Below are 20642 nucleotides of genomic sequence, written 5' to 3'. Positions count from 1 at the left end.
AGCTAGGGACAAAGAATGCCCTGATCTCCTGCCAGTTTATCCTGGGATTCTCTCATGCAGCTCTGCGTGCCCAGCCCTACCGGCTCAGCAAACCACCTCTGACTGCTCACCACCTCAGGGGCTAGGGTCAGGCAGAGTTAGGGGCAGTGGTGTCGGGGAAGGTTGATTCTGAGCTACAAAGTTAGGGTCCAGCTCCAGAGCCTGGGGACGGTGAGGATGACTGGATCCGCAAAGTGCCAAGAAACCATGAGACGGGCTATGATCTAGTGGAGAACTCATGGGACTGAGTCAGGACTCCTGGGCTCTGATATCTTCAGCCAGGCCTAGGAGGGGTAGTGCAAGAAAACTGCGTGGGAAAGACTATTTTGAGGCAATTTCTAGTCTAGTTTTGCAGACCCAAGAGATGTAGATAGTTTGAAGAAACATCAAAACTTTTAGGTGTTCAAATGCTGTACCTTTCCCCAGAGTCATGGACCTGTCAAGTTCCACGAGGGGAGAACAAAACTGTCAGAGGTTCAGATTATCCCAGAACCATGTGTGTTGGTCTGAGAGCAGAACTCTGCACCCTTGCTGACATCAGCGAGCCTGACTCACACATGATTTACACTGTATTCCATGCTGTGTGACCTTGGGCAAATCACCTTCCTTCTCAGTGCCTCTGTTTCCCCTCCCTCCCTTTGTCTGTCTTGTCTAATTAGCCTGTAAATGTTGCAGGGCAAGGGTTGTCTGCCACTCTACGTTTGTACAGCACCTAGCACAAAGAGGATCTAAAATTAGTCAGGACACCAAAGCCATGTCTACACCACAGGGACTATGGTGGCATAGCTGATACCTCCTATAGCAATGGAAGGGGTTTTTCTCTTGCTGTAGGAACATTACCTCCCCAAACAACGGTAGCTAGGCTGACAAAAGCATTCTTCTGTTGACCTGATTGCAGGGATTAGGTCAGCTAACTATGGCACTACCCCTGAAAGCTGTAGCTGCATCGACTGACATTTTAAGTGTAGACCAGCCTGTATGTGCTACTCTAATATAAACAATAAATTGCCAGTAGCAGGAATCCAACTGACGCGGATAGTTTATGTGAGCAAGGGTTGCTGTATCAACTAGTTTGCAAAAAAATGTATCTTTTGCTAATGTGCAACATTTTAGGGACATTTTGCAAAATGTATTAAAAAAAAGAACACTAAAACTGAAGCTGCTTCCTTAGGAATACCTTTTTGTTTTCTTTTTTATTTGGCTTTAAAAATGAAGAATAAAAAATCCATTAACATTGACATCAAGCGGGTCAGGAAAAAAAAGAAAACCAATTTAGGCTACAAATTAAAGTGAAAAATAAATGCTTAAAAAAAGTAAGAAGCAGAAATAATAAATTATATATTCTTTCATGAATATAATTAATCTCTTACCAGCCTGGGAAAATGTTTTCAGAGACTCATAGTTGATTATTATTAACAGAATGTGAAACATGAGATTTTATATTGTATTTTTAGCAACCAAGGCTCTGAACCTACAAACACATTGCTTTATGCTGCAATATAGAATATGAACTCAGCGGGACAAGTTGTGTGCTTTAAGTTAAACGTATGTGTTTGTAGGATCGGGCTTAGTTTATTAGTTTTAAAATGGCACAAAGAAAACTTAAAAAAAAAAAAATAGACCACATGCTCCCACTGCATTGTGCATGGTCGTACTATAAACACTATTTATATTGTAGTCTGAATTCATGGACAGCCAGCAAATTGCTCTTACCCAATTATCTTTTGCACTGAAGTGAAGTATTTCTATTAAAGCAAAATTTTTTTTTTTAAACTGAAACATTGCAATGAAATGAAATAACATTCTGATTAGTTAAAATCTCAGAGGGTGAACAAACTACAGCATGCACAAATGCATGATTCGTGCGGTATTAAAATTAACCATGTTTTCCCAAATAACATCATAATAAAGTATTTCTTATTTTCCTACTATTGGCCATTATGGCGTTTTCATGCACATTCTTCTGATACGTGGGTACAGTCAGACAAGATACAGCCACTACTAGTCAAGGCCAGTACCTATGAAGCATACTAACTGAAGTGCCTTCAGTGTTTGCCTCTGAGTCATGGCAAACCTGACATTCTGCTAGTACCTTAGTGGCTTGGTGTTCTGCAATATAAAGGTTAATTAATAATATTAGATTGGATGAACCATCGGGCTAATCTGGCTTGGTTCATATGTTCCTGTCTACTGATCCTGTAAATGCTTATACATGTAACTTCACTCATAGGTAAAATTACTCCTGTGCATAAATGTTTGCAGAATTGGACCCTACGTTCTATTTTCTTGATTGTACCATGGACCTTGTCCTGCATGTATAGCATAGGCAATGGGACTTTCCATAGCTTTTCACAGCAAGGTAACAAATCCCTGACAATACAGGACAATTCATTTGTTACTACATGGCCACGTTATGGTGACAGTGGAGGATCAGAACACACGTCCTTTTGTCATCTACTACTAGAGCTCAAACTAAAGGAGATCCTTCATTGGCTGTTAGCAGTGTAGGTTGTCTGATATGCAGTTGAGCATTTCTGGTGCTATTCAGTAGAGAGAAGGGGTGAAAATATACACTAGCCTGTTGCAGAATGATAAAACAAATGATGGATTATCACAAACAATAATTGCCATACTACTGACATGGTGAGTGGTTTGTACTAGAGTCATATGAACTGCAGCTATTTTGGGCATGCCGTATTAAAAAGAATTTGTGGGGTCTCACGTAACCCATTGTTTAAAATAATTCATGCTAGTGGATTAAGATCTCACATCTATCACATGTTTCTAACCTGCTATTTATCCAAGGTTAAAATTATGAAGTTGCAAAGTGGAACAGTTCATAAGGCAATGACAGTCATTTTTCCACTTGGCAGGGCCAGCTCCTCAGCTGGTCTAAAGCAGTGTATCTCCATTGATCGAATCCACTAGCTGGGAACAAACCATCTACTCTGCACTACTTTACACTAGACTACATAGCTACAGCACTTAAAGCAATTATGGCCTTGAAAGAGCTTGTATCTATCAGACAAGACTATGAATTCTCCAAGATGCTTTCTTAAATCACTGTGGTCAATAGTCTGAAGGTTGGAAAGATAAAAACAATCTACTATATTTACAAAGCTCTGTAACACCCCCACCCCCTCCAACCGCTTTGGACGATACTCAACAGAAGGCCTCAAAATATAAGTTGCTCAGTACAAGGTTTTATCAGAGTGGGAATACATCTGAGCAAAAAAATAAAACATTTTGTATTCTACATTATATTACAAAGGCGGACAGTCAATAAATAGATCAATAAATAAAGGAAGCACAGAAGAGTTTGCGTGGATGGAGGTGAAACGGGTTTCAGCTGGTATTTGATAAAGTCTTTTGTGTTCATTCCCATGAAGTGTCAGAGTCAGTTCTTTCAAAGACAAGTCGCTTATCACTTCCAATGAAGATAACTTTGCCTTAAAAGTGTAGAACAGATGCAGGACAGTACAGTAGGCTCTGGCGGAGGCTAGGAGAGTCAACGTCACTTACACTTTCCCAAGAATCTGACAAATTTGCAGCTTAATATAAATAAAGTGACGGGCCTATTGTTTCTCAGCTCCAACACCTTCTTATCACCGCGATTTGTTGCAGAAGAGTGGCGGAAACATGGCATGTGACTCCATCATATATAGTTTAAGTGTGGGGGGGAAGCAATGTCTTTATGAATTGACAACTTCAACACGTACAGAGTGGAGGGATTTCCTTTTCTGCCCATCTTTAAATGGACTAAGCATGGGGTTACTTTGCTGTTTGAGTTAGATTATATAGTTTTATTATACATAACATTTTAGACACATGGGGGACAGGTTCCCAGCAGGTGTAAATCAGCATATCTTTGAGTTCAATAGAGTTACTATGCAGATTTCTTGCAGCTAAAATCCTGGCCCTTGTTATGCAACATGCATTAAATGAGGAATTTTACATCCAAAGCCAGCAGCACTGCTATATACAAGGGATTCGATAATAAACAAATGGTAGAAGCCTTTCTTGTTTGTGTGTTAGCAAAGGGGCAATCTGTCAGAATGCTGCCCCAGCCTGACACTGCAGATAGGCCATGTTTGGTTGAGGGGGGTTAGAAGTGGGGAAATTTCCTCTCTTTTCATGGCTTCCATCCCTCTCTCTGGATATTGCTAAACCATCCCTGCTAAAATGGCTTTTATGTTTAATCCCAGGCTGGTAAAGATTTTTCTTAAAGAGCAATGGTACAATTATCAAAAGAAAGTATGTGATTTAGGAGCATAAGTCCCACTGACTCTTAATTGGGGCTGTTCCTCCTAAGGGCCAGATTTTCAAAAGTATTGCAGTATCTAAAGATCTCTTGAAAATCCTAGTAGATGCTTAAGCAATTTAGATGCCTAACTCTCAGTGATTTCAATGGGAATTAGGCACCTAACTCCTTTAGGTGCTTTTGAACATCCCAGTATCTTTAGGCACTTAAGTACCTTTAAAAACCTGGCCCTAAGTGCCTAAATCTCTTTGGAAAATGGAATTTAGGCTTTGAACTCACTTTAAGCACGTTTGACAATTTTACCCATAATGCTCCAAAGGGGGTGATTTTGCAAAATGTTTCTCTGGGTAATTTTCAAAGACGTTATCCCTTAATCTCAGCCAATTATTCAATCCAAACACCCAAGTGGCTGTTACACCATGTCCACAGTTTCACTGACTGCAAATTTTTATGTGAACACAGTCACTTCAAAACTGTTTTAACTAACTCCAAGCACATCAGCAAGGGATTGTTTTCTACTGAAATGCAATGACAAGTTAGGGCATAAATACACAGGAACATTTTTGAAAATAAAATGCTGTCTTGGGGAAGTGGGGGGAAATTGGGATGGAAATGCACCGATCAGAATATGACATAATATAAAGCATGTAACATATCACATTATTATGTTCATTCAGTTCATGTTTTAACCCCTGAAGTGGGGATGTCCTTGATCACAACACACAATTTTTTTTAAAGAAATAAAATCCATGAATGTTATTCCATGGCATTAGGTTGTCTATTTTGTTGCAAAAAATCCCAACAACCCAATGATCTGGTCTTCCTTCTTCATTTTGATTATGAAAGAAGCTTCTCTCATAATTTGGAGAAATGAAACAGCAAGAAGCAGCAAGCGCTGGAACAAAATATACATTCCCATATGACCTGCCCATTCCCTATGACATGAAACATACAGTTATCTGTACAAACCTCATTAAATAACCTTATTAAATAGGAAATGCAAAATGTACAAATTTATAGACTGAATTATTAAATACTCCCCTGGCGCATGCACTGTGCATACATTCCCTTCTACTATCTGCAGCCGCACTCTGATACCACCATCCCCTCATATTTGAACTTGTAAGTAACCACCCCGGCGTCTAAGTAGAGGATGGAGATGGGATCAAGCTTGGTAGGCACACAGCAGACTTTGGAAGCTTTCTGTGGATTCTTCAGGTGAACCAAAGTCTGGACAATGGCGTGTTTAGTTGGCGTGACATGTTCAGTTAAAGGATAAGAGCACACTCCACGGCACTCGTAGGCTTCGTATCCCGTCGGGGCGATGATCCAGGAATCCCAGCCAATCTCCTTGAAATCTATATAGAGCGGAGTCCTTTTGCAGTAGTTGCCTTTGGCATTCCTCCGGATCCGGGCAGTAGAGTCATAAATAATGTTGGAGCGCATCTGGAGCAGCGCCTCTTCGCCAGGCCCATTGTGGAAGTTGTCCATGCCCAGATTCTCCAAATCCAGCAGCTGCTCATGGTCTATCATTTCATCCAGTTCCTGCTTCTCCTCTTTTTTGTCATTGCTCAGGTCGTCTGAGAACACAATTAACAGAGGCATGTGCTTGGCCTCGGAATTGATGTCAATATCGAGTTTCCCCTCTCTGTTTGGCTCCTCCCCTTCTCCGCTCTCTATCTGCACCTCCAGCCTGTGAGTGGTTGACTCTGACCTACGCCAGCGTCTCATGGCATCCGTGATCTCAAAGGTCTCCCACTCGCTGTTGGTGCCGTAGAGTTGCCTGGTTGCAAGCGCCACCATTTTTCTCTCTTCTCCTTCTCTCCCTGCATGGTTGTGCTCCAGTACTTCAAAAATGGTGACTTTCCTATCCAGCCCATCATAGAGTATTCTGTCCCGCTCCACCAGTGTGTAGAGTCTCAGCTCTGCCATGGTGATCTCTTCATGGTGAGGGATGGAGACATTGAAGAGAAGAGGATATTTCCGGGTTCCAGTGACACCAATTGGGTGGGAAGTCAGATCTGGAAATGACAAAAATCAATATAAATACACACTTCAGAACTGCAAATATTTCCAGTAGCTATATGCATGCCTGGAACCCGGCCTTGCATTCCCATTGACTTAAATAAGCTTTTCATCTGGCTTGAAAGGAGTAAAAGAAAACTGCTGTACTTACTTAGGCGCTTTTGACAGTATTAATTAGTCAAATGTATAACAAGCAAATCATCTAATCTCTCTATCTCATATCTTTATACATACACCATATGCATTTTTCCATGCATATAGGCAATTTAGCAAATTGTTTTGTATTTATTGCTGCATTTCCCTAATATCAATAACAACTCTGAAACCAGATTAGAAAATATACACTTAGCAGACATGCCTGCAAAGGCCAGGGGGATGGACTGCATGGAACCTATTCGTTTTCCCATCTCTGATTTTTTTGACTCTGGGATTGATTTATTTATGGAAACATCTGATTGACAAAGCTACAAATATTGGCCCTCATCTAGCAAAGCACTTAAACACACGAGGAGTTCCATTGACTTTAACGGGACTTCAGTGTTTACTGATGTTTGCAAATCCAGCTGGTGTTTAAAAAGAAGAAAAAAACATCAAAAGGCCCAGTCATAAGAGATCGTGATGCTCTCCCTGCCTATTGGCGTTAGCTGGGAGTTTGAAAGCACTCGGAATCAGGCTGTATGTCTAGTCCGTGTGACCTGCTTCACAACTGGAAGTGACCTCGAAGGCTTCCCAGCCCTCAGGATGCTGGAGAACTAGTCCACTGTCATGGTGATATGTATGGTGTTGGGGTGGGGAAAAGTCAGCTGACCGCATAGAAGATGGGCATGAATAATTCATTGGAAGGGGTAGGGACACACTCTTATGAGAAACTGGGTGTCTCACTTCCTGATTAGAGAAAAAGTTAGTCAGGACATGCTTCTGCCCACTAGACTGACTGAGCAGGAAAACTCACAGGGTCAAATTCCCCTCTCACTGTTACCTGTACAACCTCACTGGTGTCTATGAGGATGCACCGGTGTCTGAAGGAGTAGAATTTAGCTCAGAAAATTTTATTTACATTTTTAAGTTGATGACCACATTACAATCACATTTGCAATGCAGCCAGACTGTGCCACGAACTAAAACTACTAATGAACAACCATCATAAAGTTCTACTGCTTCCAGCTGTGCAATTTCCATTACTATCTTCTGCTAATGCAAGTGGATAAGTATAAAGATTGCACCCCTTCCCCCCCAGTATATGGTAGTTGCCCGATTATAGTCCATTTATTTTGCTGTTACTTTTTCATCTTAAAATTGTAAGTGTCAGAAAAGGACAAAACTCATTATTCCAAATTCCGTAAGGGCCAGATTGTGAATCCCTTATCTACACTGATGAGCAGTCACTCACACAAGCAGGCCAATGGCTTTCAGTATGCATAAGTGGCTTGCAATCCAGCCCTCAGTGAATTATATGCTATCTATATGTCGAAGAAATGCACAGTTAAAGTGGATCTGAACGTTAAGGCTGCACTCTTAAAACCAGAAACATGTAGCTGGATAAGAATGCACACTTCTGAGTGAGGTATAGATTAGCCCATAACTAGTCATAGCATTTAGGTGAGTTGTCAAATTTAGGTCACATATACTCTTTGCTCTGTTATCTTGTAATTTTATACTTCGTCAGTAAAACTGAGATTGGCATGATAAAAGAGCCATTTTTGTTTGTTTTGTCACATGGAAAGGTGAGTTGTTAAAAAATCAACTCATTCCTATTTGCAAAGAGAATGTTTCGGGGGCATAAATGATTTCTTGAAAAGCCTTTTTAATATATAGCCCACATTAATATTCACGAATGCAGCATGAAGAAATCATCAACAGCTAGTATGTGAGCCTTACATTCCCCTCATTGAGCAGCCATTGCAGGAAGATGTTGAATTGCACAATATTTGTAATTGTCTAAATTCATAATTTTATGCATTTTTTAGTTTTTTGGGGTTTTTTTGAAAAATAGAAAATACTTGATTCCCTCAAAAATGAACACCAAGAGTTAGCAAAAGTCATCATAAAAAGCTGCTAGCTTTATACATTTCTATATATTCTACTGACTTTACTTCACACACCAAACTATGGGACCCATTAATGATTAAAGTGGGAAAATACTATGGGAGAGCCAGGCACTGTTTGGTTAGGAATCAATGAAGAAACTATGCTTTGCAAATGAGAACTGGTACTATTGCATAGATTGTGAAAGAGGTTTTGCTCATTAGTTGTACCATTGCATGGGTTGTGAAAGAGGTTTTTGTGAAAGAGGTTTTGCCCGTTAATTAAATAAGGAAGATAAGTTAACATCTCTCTTGGGTAACAGATAAATGACGCATATGCTTCCTGGGATGATGATCATTTATTTGTATTATACATCCACAACATGCAAACACAAAAGAAGACATTGCCCATGCCCCAAAGTGCTTGCCATCTCAAAGACATAAAATAGGCAAAGGATGGGGGGAAATGACATATCAGACCAGCTATGTGATCTGATTGATTATAGGCACATGCCGTGTTAGTTCCTTAACCCCAACTGCATTTCTAACTAATCACTGTAAACCTCTTTCCCCCACAGTCCAGTCTTCATGCTCCATTGTTGGTTATAAGCAACGCCCAGTCATTCTTAGTTCACTGCAACAAGCATGGATCTTACCTTCATTTTTGAAGCTTCTAACAATATTTGCTGATGGCATTGAAGTCCTATCGGTGGCAAACCTGTTGTACAGCTCTAACATGTACTCTGGGGGCTCCACCTTAGCCGTTTCATGCAAGGGAATATCAGAGAGGTTCAACGTCTTCAGGAACTCATTTTTCATGTTCTGAAGCAGCGTGCTGAAATCGACACCGTCCTGCTCCGAAAGGAGCTCGTCAAAGAGGGGCACATCTTCTTCAAGGGAAGACTGCTCCAGACTCATGATGGGACTGCAAGCTGCAAGGTGCACCAACAGAGAGAGGGTTGCCCACAGCTGAATGGCTACGGTATCCATTCCTTCGCTCTAGCCTCCAACCGCACTCAACCAGGTTTAGCTCTCGTGTGGGCTAAGTGGCTATTTTATCCTCTGGGTTGTGTGCGGCTTGTGTCACGGAGTTGACAAGTTTGGAAGCCCTTGCCTGAAGCTTGTGATCAGTCCTCTCTCCCTCCCTCCCTCCACACCCCGCAAAACCAGGTCTCAGTAATTGGATATAAGACACTCTCTCCTATGGTAGCCTTGCCTCTCTTATCTCTTTGTAGTGTAAGCTGTCCACCAGATTTTCTGTTGCTATCTCACAAACCCCCTCTCCTTTAATGAGCATTTTGTAAACATTCTGCACTTGGATGCTATGAGACAGGGCAATTTTCTCCTTGGACAGGATCTGCCCTTTCTTTCCCCTCTTGGAGCTGACTTTCTTTAGCATGCATGGCCAACTTTTATCCGTCCAGCTTTGTTATGATTTCAGGCTAATATGCAAATGACACAGAGCTGAGGCCTAGGACTATGTATTCTATACCCACAGTAAATAAAAGCCCCCTTAAATATTAAGAGAGTTACACCTATGTCCTCTATCCCCTATTCCAGAGCTAAATTGTCCAGTCCAAGTAAAGGCTTCACTTAGCTGATACAGTGACCATCTTTTCATTCTGTTTGTACCTGGCCTACCACAATGGGGCCCTGGTCCATGCTTATGGTTCTTAGGCACCACGGTAATACAAATAATAAATAACAACAATAATAATAAGACCATGGGAGGCCCAGAATACAGTGGAACCGGTGCAATCATTTTAAGCGCTAAGAGACAGAGATTTCTGCGCTCACTGCAGCAGTGCGGTTGTGTTCTGCAGGAGCTGCATTGTGGAAAAGGGTTTTGGGGGCAGGAGAAATGCAGGCAGGGGAAGAGTCTGGGCATGGCCAGCAGATCCGTGCCTGGTTCACCTCTCCTACATACAGCCACTGTGCACCTGTTCTGGCACCACCACGTTTGGCCCTATATGAATAAAGGGCAATTAGCAAATGTTTTTAGCAGTGTTTGTTTTAGCTAGTTATCCTCTCTATAAACCACTGTTTTCCGTTAACCAAAACAGCAACACCAGCTAACTGGGGAGGGGTTCTGCTCTGAAAGGTTGAGAAACAAAATCAGCAGGAAGCACTAAAACAATTGCAAATAGCTCATAAAATCTTTACCCCCTCCCGCATCTCCTGTGTCTGGCTTGGCAGGTTATACTCACTGATGAGCAGTGTTACATCTAGTGTCATCATCCCATCTCCCACCAGTGAGCTTTGCTTTTACTGGCATGAAATTAAATCTTAAGGGCCATAGACTGCTCTTGATTCACAAGCACTACTTCGGGTTGAATCAACACATGGTGGCTCAGAGGCAGTACGCTGTGACCAGGACTGATTGAAAAGCCACAGAAAAATTTTCACTGAAAATGTTCAACATGTTTTCTGAAAAAAAAAAAAAAAAAAAAATTTTTTTTGGAGGGGGGAGTGTCAGAATTTTGAGTTTCCCAAAAAGTCTGAGTACCACAGACAAACAAATAAAAGAAAACAAAAGGTGTTAGTTGAAATTTTTGACCAGCTCTGACTGCGACAACTCCTTGCCCAAGACATCTTTCTCTTTCTGTGCACATTGAGCGCAGGGAACTTCACTGCAACAGCAAAATTAGGACTCAGACCCTTTTGCTCCAGAAGCACAGCCTTCTACCACTTGATACAAAGGAGACTCTCTATTTGTTAGTAGTATAGGGTCTCTGACTTCATTGGAGTTATGTCTGCAAGAACTAAGGATCACACGGCTTGACCTGAACAGCAAAGCTCTGTTGTTCTACTCAGGTTTCCAGAACTCCACTCCTCAGTTATGATTAAGCACATCCCATACATTTGGTATATCTATTTATTGTAACTTTCTATATACTGGATCTACCATTTTTTCTCAAAGAGGCCAACTTCATCACTGGCACAAAGAGCACAACTTTTGCGAACTTCACTAAAATTGCACTCACTTATGCATCTTTGAATTAGGACAATTGTATTTATTCAGATTATTTTCACAGAGTGGACTTTTTATTAATTAAGAGCACTGAGCCATACATTTACGTGGCTGTTTGTTATTTGGCTTCATTTAAATACTCTCCTCTCAAACAACTTGCCATTTTACTACGAAAGTTTAACAACATAAATGACCAAGCTCATTTTTATTGTCACACACAGGCCCAGTCGGAACCAAACACTCCTGAACTTTGGAGGAACTTTCAGAGCTGGATCTGAATTTCTTGGCTATCTATGAGTCTGAACCTGAGCCCTCCAACCTTACTGAATTTTGCTGTTTTGGGGATCTGAGCAGCCAAAAACTTTGCGAGGCTTTGGATCTGAACCCTGATCTTCACTATTCATTAACTAAAAAGTGAAAGTGCAACCCTCCTTTCGCAAGTGATTCATCTCTTTGCTATGCTGTGTTGTGGGAGGTGACTTTACAGCCATAATGAAACCGAGATTAAGGAAGTCAGAAGTTATCGTGTACAAATTCCTCATGGTTTTCTATATGAGTGTCTTTGCCTGACCATTCCAAGTGGAATTGGAAGGACGCTAGCCTGTTTGGAAAAATACATTCTGACAGAGCCCGTAAGGCTGTAGATTTGCTGCAAGAGCTGTGCTGAGCTACCAACAGAAGTGGCTTCAGAAGGTCCTGTTTTTTGACTGACTTGACTTATGCCTCTTTGTTCCAGGAAGAATACAGGGCCCTCACTTCTCTTTCCATCTTTGGCAGTCTCTTGCTGCAGTCTCAGCTTCTTGCCATGTTCTGTTTTTTGCATCAGGATTTATTTCAGTTTTACCGAATATTGTCAGCACCAGGGGCATGCATGCAACTTGTCAAAAGCCTGCTGGCTGCACTGATTTTGTATATAAATGTGTTTAGCTTTTGCAAGGAGCTGAGCACCTCCTGAGAGGTATTGCATGCTCTCAGCTACCATTGAAGTGTTGCAACTGCTCAGTACCTCATGGGATTGGGCTCTCACTGCCCTTATCTTTAGTACATGGTCATATCTGGTTCTTCCTTGACAGATGAACAGGAATTGCTGCTAGATGCAGATCTGCATTTCAATGCTGGGAAGTGTTTGAATCTAGGGTTTTGCTTGGACCCATGGCAAAGATAGGGGTTTGTCATGAGATTCAGAGCTGGAAAGAGGTTTTGTGTGTGTGTATGTGTTTGTTAGGAACCAAGGTTTTGGTTTAGTTCTCACTCTATGGCTCTGAGTTGCATTTTATGATTCCAGGGACTATATTTGGCCCTTTGCCAGATGTTGAGACAAACTCTTCTCTCAGTTAAACCAATGCTAATCCGGAGTAATTGTAGTGGAGTCACTCCAGATTCATGCCACTGTAGATTAGAATCTCTGGCCTATTGAGCAAGTTTGGTTTGGCTACAAAATCACAAAGCATTATGTTGACTATCACATTTTGCAGCCAGCAGACACCATAGACATAAGACAAGACTGGAGTAAAAGAAGTAGTCTGACATATATCTCTAATCAATACTGTGTTGCATGCAAAATTACAGCTCAAACATTCTAACTCTCTTTGCATTTGGTCTCTTGTTTGATAACGCTGAACAATTCTCCTAAGGGCAACACAGTCAACTGTGTTATACAAACAAGCCACTGCTAAATGGCTTCGCCTCTGTACAGTTGTTGGGGGGTTGCCAGATGAACAGCACCACTATGACATCTGGTGTTAAAACAGTTTCCTGTTTCCTTTGCTTTGCAGGATGAAGAATTTAAACCATGCAGCTTTCTTGCTGAATTAAAAGGCTGGATTGCACAGACTTGAAATAAGGCTGTGTTTTATTTCACTTTTCCACTAAAACTCATTTAAAAGAATTACATTTTTTTTCTCATATATCTTTCCCCCTTTAGGTGCTGAGCATGTCATGGGTGATATCGAGCACCCTTAACTCCTGTTGACATCAGTGGGAATTGAAGTTGCACAGCTTCTGGGAGCAGCTCTGCTTTTCAGAAGGTGATCCCCTAATGGAAGTGGCTCCGAAATGGAGTCTGATGGTGGATCGCCCGCACCTTCTGCCTTACAGTGACCTCCCTGGGTTTCTTCTCTCAAGAAGCAGTGGAATTAGTGGTCTCTGAAGGAATGTGTGAATTATGCTTGGTGCTGAAAGACTAGAAAAAAAAGCAGGGCTTTTAAGATGTGTCAAAGTCAATGATATGCTATGATGGAAAGGGTGTGATCCTTGTTTGTGCAAGAGGAGGTGCGGAAGAAGAATGTGAAGTGGTTTTTAATGGGTTCTCACCTTTCTTTAGTAGGATTATTTTTTAAGTGACGATCACCTGTTCTCATTCCCTTGCCTAGAACGGAGTCTCCCCTGGAGAAAACGTGTGATATTCTAGGTGTGCCATTGAATTTTGGATATGAACTTATAGGTCGTTCTTTTTCAAGTTTGATAGTTAGGTATAATAAGGCCTTGTGTAGTTCTCACCCTGTGAATCCAGTAAGATAGATTTTAGATATACAGTACCTATTTCCTTTAGAGAATTCTAATAACTCTTTACATCTATATTCAGAGCAGGTCGGGAAACTATTTTTTTCTTTGCAAGATTTTGTTTAATTTTTGTTGTGCTCTTTCTTTTTTGGTTGTCATCAAAACACTGAAAACCTGAAAACCAAAAGTTATTCAGTTTTCTGCAACTGAGAACTGAATTGTTTTGGTTCCAAACCAGAACAGTCGCTGTAAAGCAAAATTTTTCAGTTTTCTGACAAAAATCTGAAATATTTTTTTTAAATGATGCAAAAATTTCAATTTAATCAAAGGCACTTTCTGGAAAACAAAAACAAAAACAAAACAACAATATTTCAATGGAAAATTTTTGATCACCTCTAATATATACCACAGACATTTTTCATCCCAGCTACGGAGGGGATGTGTTCAGGTCCAAGCCAGCTCTAAGCTTCCCCAGGGTCTGACATGGATTGGATTCAGTGTGTTCTCTTTAGGACCTTTCTTGTAGAGATGGGGTCAAGATACAAATTCTATGTCCATAATACCAAACTTCCTCCAAATCCAAGGAGGTTCAGAACCGGCATCTGATACAGACCCATCTCCAAACCAAAGATATCAAAGAACTTCCCAAATATCAATTAACTGAGCCTCAAAGTGTTCTGTAAGTGTTATTGTTAAAGCTGCTCAAATTTTTCATTGCAAATAATATTCATTGTCCGTGGAATTCATTTTAAAACTTCTCCTTTTGTTCTGCTTACAAATTGCTCATGATCTGACCCACATTTCTATTAATGAGTCTATTATTTGTGAGTATTTACCATGTGGATAAATATTTTTATATTAGTATTTATATGATAATAGTGCCTAGGGTCCCCAACTGAGATCAGCACCACATTGCGCTAGGTGCTGTACACATAGTGAGAGACAACCCTTGCCCCGAAGAGGTTACAATCTAAATAAGTGAGGGAGACAAAGGGTGAGAGAGAGGAAATATCATTACCCCTATTGTACAGATGGGGAACTGTGGCATAGAAAGATTAAATGACTTGCCTGAAGTCACACAGGGAATCTATAGCAGAGCCAAGAATTGAACTCAGATCTCTGGAGCCCAGCTCCAGTGCTTTAACCTGCTTTAACCACTAGCAGACAAGACCTCTGTTCCCACTTCTATATGTTATTTGCCTTTCAATACGTAGCACATTTTGTTTATGCATTAGGATGTAGCAGCCATTTAAACCCCTATCTTATGACACTTTCAAGAATGAGTGCCTTTTCAATGAATAAAAAAGTGCTACAACTCCCAATCACCTTGGGCCTTTTACACTCAAACAGTGTAAGATTAATGAAGGTGAAAAGTGTGTATTTCCATGGGACAATGTACATGCCTCTTGCTTTATGAGCCAGCCTGTGCAATATTTCCAGGCCCGTGGTGCCAAATATTACGTGTCTTTATAAATCCATGGATAAATCTCCTTCTGAAAAATACACACGTTTTATCCACTGCAGGACGATGGTAGATAGAGGATGCTACAATAACATTCTATAACAGTGTTTGGTTCAGATCTCAAAATCCAGATCCAATATGCAGGGGTACCTTCGTCCAATCAATATAAAGATAAGGGCCATTAAAATAAATGCAGATCTGGCAGGTTTTGAACATTTCCTTAAGTCTGAGGTTGCTGAAGTGCAAGGATTTTGGTTCAAGGTCCCTCTCTAATCGGAATGACAACACCCCGTGCACGGGCCATTCGGGGAAGTGATGGAGCAATGCGAGTTCTGCTGGTATAGTGACTGCAGCGACATGTGATATGACGTTTTCCAAAATATGGGCATGAAATTATTAGGAAAATTCCTTACTATGGTCTCCATCAGAAGATGGCTGCAGCATGCGGTAACTGTTGGATGTGATATGGGAGATAAAGGAGAGTGTGACACTGACAGTGTGATGAGCTTGTAGTGGAATAACTAAAATTAGTTTCCAATCCCACATCTCACTAAATCCTTATTCCCATCTGTCTTGGTTCATGGCTACTCTTGGCTTCCTTTCCATAAATGGACCGTTCCCAGGTGGTTTCTGTTCTCATTTCTGATGTCACTGGAAATGCGAAAGATGGTATTAAAAAAAAAAAAAAAAAAAAAGAAGTCCGGAAGAAGAGAATGTGACAATGCCTTAGCTATTAAGGATATGCATTAGCCATATGCAAATCATTGGGCTCAATACAGGGGTAACTGGGTGAAATTCTATGGGCTGTGTTATACGGCAGGTCAGACTAGACGATCTAATGGTTCCTTCTGGCTTTAAACTCTGTGAGTCTATGAAACAGGAATAAAAGGGATCATGGACCCTCTATGCCAGGGAGGGGCAGGAAAGTTTTGTGTGACCATGTTGGCAGAGAGGGATTCGTGCAGCACGTTATGTAACATGATTTTGTGGTGTCCCTTAGAAAAGAGTTTTGAAACCTCCATCACCAGTTTTATGTGGGAAGTCTGTGGCACACCTTCATTTTCAGATGTATCCAGCCAAACAACTGAAGAGCAGGGAGAGTGTTCTAATGAACTAGGCACTCGCCTGGGATTTAGGAAAGCTGGGTTCTATTCCTCTCTCTACCACTTAGCTGCAAGACCTTGGCCAACTCATTTCACGTCTCTGTTTAGACTAAACTGTTCAAGCAGGGAACGTCTCTCACTATGTGTTTGTGCAACAACCAGTATGACGGGGCCCTGATCTTAACATAGGACTCTAGGCACTACTGTAATACAAATAAACTATAATAACAAATCCTTCCCCCTAGCAAAGAGACTGAGCAAATGGTTATAGGTTTGAAGGGCATGAAAGGACATTCCGAGGGAGATAGTTACATTAACTGGGCTGTTCCATGGAGATGGAGGCGGGCGGTTATGTGTCAATGACAAGGCAGCATTCCTTTTATGATGCCATAGGTCCCCTGACTGCTCTGTCTATAGTAGATTGTAGGCATTTGTGGGAAATAGATCCCTTGGGTAGGTTCCTGGAAGCACACTGGTTGCATCAAATTCATGGTGGCAGAGAGTAAAAGGTAGAAGTTGTCCCTTTGCATATATTTTTGAGGCCATCAATATTCCCGCACTGCAGATCATGCTGAAGTTTTAAAGTGCTGTGCAGTTATTAATACTTTTAAAATGTAAATATTAATATTTATTCAAGTTTGCAAACTAACAGCAGAAATGGAAACGATGGGATGAACTGGGAGGCCCAGACTGTGGAATGGCACAGAGGATTTTTTAAATTTGTTTGGCTGTGTGCTGTCAGTGTCATGTGCAGGGAAATTCACTGCAAACATATTGCTTCGCTGTTGTATACAGAGTCCCAGATAGCTCCCAGGATGCTCGTTTCTACCATAGTTATTTGAAAGAGCAGCTGTTTTCTGGTCTGTTTGGTTCTTTTTTTCATTATTGTCAGTAAAAGGCAATATGTTCTAACGCATTCAAGAACAGAAATCAGCCACCCTGTGGGACAAGGGGGCAGCGAGCAACAAAGCACGGTGCTTAAAATATACAAACAAGTCAACATGACCTTATATAAGAATGACAAAGCACATCTGTGCAATCTCACTCTCTTCTGTAAGTTCCAGCATTCATTTTTCTCCTTCTTTTTCAGCCCTTGAGTCCTAACTTGGGCCTGATGCCGCAACACATTTAAATAGGTGCTTAACTTTAAGCATGCGAGTATTCCAAATGAAGTCAAGTTAAGTGGGTGTGTAATACAACCCTCAGAGGGCCAGGTGGCCTAGTGGGCAGTGCACCCAGTATCACCTCTCAGAGTGAAAGCCTTTCAGTCTAGTTCCTTAGCTCCACCTCAGGTTGCAATGTCCTCGCCCTCTTCCTATCAGAGGAGGAGTAAGGAATGTGCCTCATGCCCCTCCTGCAGCCAGGGCAGTTAGTTAGCTGGAGAGCCCAGGCCCTCCCACTCCACCGGGCTCCAACCCAGGGCCCTGTGAGAGTCAACACCCTGGAGTGCCCTTGGAGATACGCTCCCTGGGTCACTTCCTACCCTGTGCCTCTCCCCCACGGCTCCAAATCCAATATAAGGTAACCAAAGAAAAAGACAACTAAACCTTCCACCCCAGCTGGAGTCCTGCTTCTCGCAGAGGCTTCTTTGTCCAGGAGCCCTCAGGGTAGGTCTGTCCTGCTCCCCAATCTCTCCCTGACTGAGCTGAGTTGCTCCCTTTTAAGCTTTCTCTCCAGCTGGAGCATGCTCTGCAGGCCTGGAGGGGTGGGGCTACCTGGGCTCAGTAATGTCCTTTCACCCCTCTGGACCCAGTGTGGGGTTTGCTCGCCCCATTGAAGGGTGCCAAATGGGAGACTTCATCAGGAAATCTCCTCGAACTCCTGTTACGTGTTCGTCTGTGTGTGTGCCTGCGCCCACGCAGGTATGCATTCTTAGACCAGTGGAAAAAACATCACTTTAAACTCAGTACCTATAAACACTGAAAAAGGTCACAAACCCATGCTCTTCAGCTGGGGATCCTTTTCTATTTTAGCAACGGAGGCAGCATGGACAAGTGCTTAGAGCAAAATGTTTGGAGCCAGGACTCTGGTTCTGTTGTCGCTACCCTGTGATGCATTGTGTGGCTGTGAGAACGTCACTCAAGTCCTGACTTCTGTAACACAGGTCTAATAATGTGCCCATTGGGACATCGTTAGGTTTAATCAATTAATATTTCTAAAGCGCTTTGATATCTTCAGCTAAAAGGCGGCAGATTGCTGTCTTGTGACGTTAACTCACATAGCAGAGCACTCGTGTTACTTAATACAACGGTGACTATTTTCACTCTACTTCACTGGCTCAGCACAAGGCCCTAAAACAAAAGGAACTGTGGGACGCTCTCAACGGCCGTGTTTAGAAATTTCTCCCTCCTCATTGAGCCTTTTTTCATTATAACAGTGGCATTCCCTTGGGTGTTGCATCAGACAAGTCCAGGGGGAGCTGCTATGGCATTGACAAAAGCAGAAAACTGACCAAAGTCTTTTCACAAATTTCCAACTCCGTTCTGGACTCCTGTTCCTCTATCTTCCTCGGCTGTGTCCTGCTGGCTATTTCAAGAATGTCATACTTTTCCTTAATGAGAATTCCATTTAAGTACTCTGTGAACCCTAGAAGGACAAAATTCCAAGGAGCAATTACTAAATGTATCCTGTCCTTTCTTATACAGCTGTGGATGAAAGACAATGTAAAAACTAAAGGTCTAATAAAGAAATTATTTTAGTTGATAACTATAATCCTCTCCCAGGGCTCGATCCTGCTTCCGCTGAAATCAATCAGTGGTGCTGAATTTGGCCATAAAGCTGTAATACAACTCTAACAACTCACAAGCCACTAGAATTAGCAAAAGTAGACAAATTTGTCCAACATGTATTTTGTTTAGTTGATGCTGGGATTGGGAGGAAAAGACATAGGGGAAGTAAATTGTATGGGGCTGAGGTAATACATTGACCAAATGTACACAGTAGCCATGCAAGTTCAGATGCAAGGAGCCCTAAGATCTGAAGATATAAAGCTTATTAGCCTAAGGGCTTGTTGATACAGAAATTTAGTTCATGATAAGCTGGGAGATACATCATATCCTGCACTAGCCTGCACATACTAAGTGTCTGTGTGGACCTTGGTGCCACACACTAACAATCCTGTAATTCACTTAATTAACTGTGATTAACGTGTATAAAATACACCTGACAAATCCTGTATTTGAAGGCCTTCCCCAGCTTCACCTCATTTAATTAGTGTTACCAGCAGAGTCTAAAGGCTATAGACTGGGTGAATCTGTAACATGCTTTACATCAGGCTGCACATCTCCCCATTTTTCTCAGCGTCCGCTTGGCAGATAGGAGTGTCTTATGAGGTGTGGATGGCAGCTTATCTTATTGAGAGCATGGAACAAGCCCCTAGCAGTCTCTGGTGTTAAATGGCTCTACTTATCTGTAGCTAGTGGCAGAGTGCCCTGGCTTAGCTCTCAATGTAATGCCCCCAGGGACCTCACTTAATTTGCAACTGTCAAACACCTCAAAACATGCTCAGAGCAAATTTCTGAATCAGGGGCATTTCTTTAGGGGAAAGCTGCACCCATTTCACACAGCAGAAGATTAAAAAGCTACCACTAGGGGCTTAGGGGCCCAGCCTGAGTCAGGTGTGTACTAGAGCTCTTCTGTGTAAAGTTAAGGACTTCCGTAAATGCTTTGCAGAATAGGGATGGACTTAAAACGCAGGGCTTAAATGATCTGCTGAATAAGGGTGTCAGTACAGGAATTACTGGGTGAGATTCTCTGACCTGTGTTCAGGTGATCATAATAGTTCATCGTGGTCTTATTATCTATGGGCAAGATTCTGCGCTGTGCATCTAAGAGCTGGTGTAACCCACTAGTGAGTGTGTTGTAAGTCCCCCTCTCTGCCGAGCCACAGAGGATACAAGTTAGTGAAGCCCCTGGCTATGGTGCTTTAGCTCAAGACACAGCAGCTCATGCTTTCAGCCCTGGAGGTTGCCTAGTTCAGTCCTTCTATGTTGGCATCAGGACACCCACATGGGGGAGGGGAGGGAAGGGTACACTTTACCCGGCCCTGGAGGTTCTGGCCCATGCTGCAACCCCCATGGGTATGTGTGGGGGAGGGGGTCCGTGTTACAGGTTTGTACTGGGCCTGAAAAAATTATACTTGAGCCCTGGTTGGCACTTGGGGGGACCAATAACACTGATGAGCCCTGGGTAAATGCAAAGCTTCGTTGCAAGATCATTATTAATTATTATTTATTACAACAAAGAAGTTGCAGTT

The 20642-nt window shown here is 41.9% G+C and overlaps 1 protein-coding gene across 1 annotated transcript; it reads right to left on the bottom strand.

Annotated features, from left to right (window-relative positions):
- Positions 1 to 5374: 5374 nt before the first annotated feature.
- BMP10 (bone morphogenetic protein 10) lies at positions 5375 to 9339 on the bottom strand. Its single transcript, XM_067545858.1, has 2 exons — positions 9006 to 9339; positions 5375 to 6321 (listed from the first exon to the last, which is right to left on the bottom strand). Exons 1-2 carry the CDS (start codon positions 9337 to 9339, stop codon positions 5375 to 5377), a joined length of 1281 nt encoding a protein of 426 aa, XP_067401959.1.
- Between the last annotated feature and the right edge of the window lie 11303 nt (positions 9340 to 20642).

This window comes from Emydura macquarii, unplaced genomic scaffold (assembly GCF_026122565.2).
Source record: "Emydura macquarii macquarii isolate MOO-44397 ecotype Brisbane River unplaced genomic scaffold, CSIRO-AGI_Emac_v2 contig_1110, whole genome shotgun sequence".
NCBI classification, from domain to species: domain Eukaryota; kingdom Metazoa; phylum Chordata; order Testudines; family Chelidae; genus Emydura; species Emydura macquarii.
This window is presented reverse-complemented; position numbering and strand designations above follow the sequence as displayed.

Bases quoted from the DNA above. Each gene is read 5' to 3' on its own strand.
- BMP10 (XM_067545858.1), bottom strand. From the start codon at position 9,339: ATGGATACCGTAGCCATTCAGCTGTGGGCAACCCTCTCTCTGTTGGTG. The intron at 6,322-9,005 runs GTAAGATCCATG...TGTCATTTCCAG, and splicing joins TAGAAGCTTCAAAAATGAAG to ATCTGACTTCCCACCCAATT.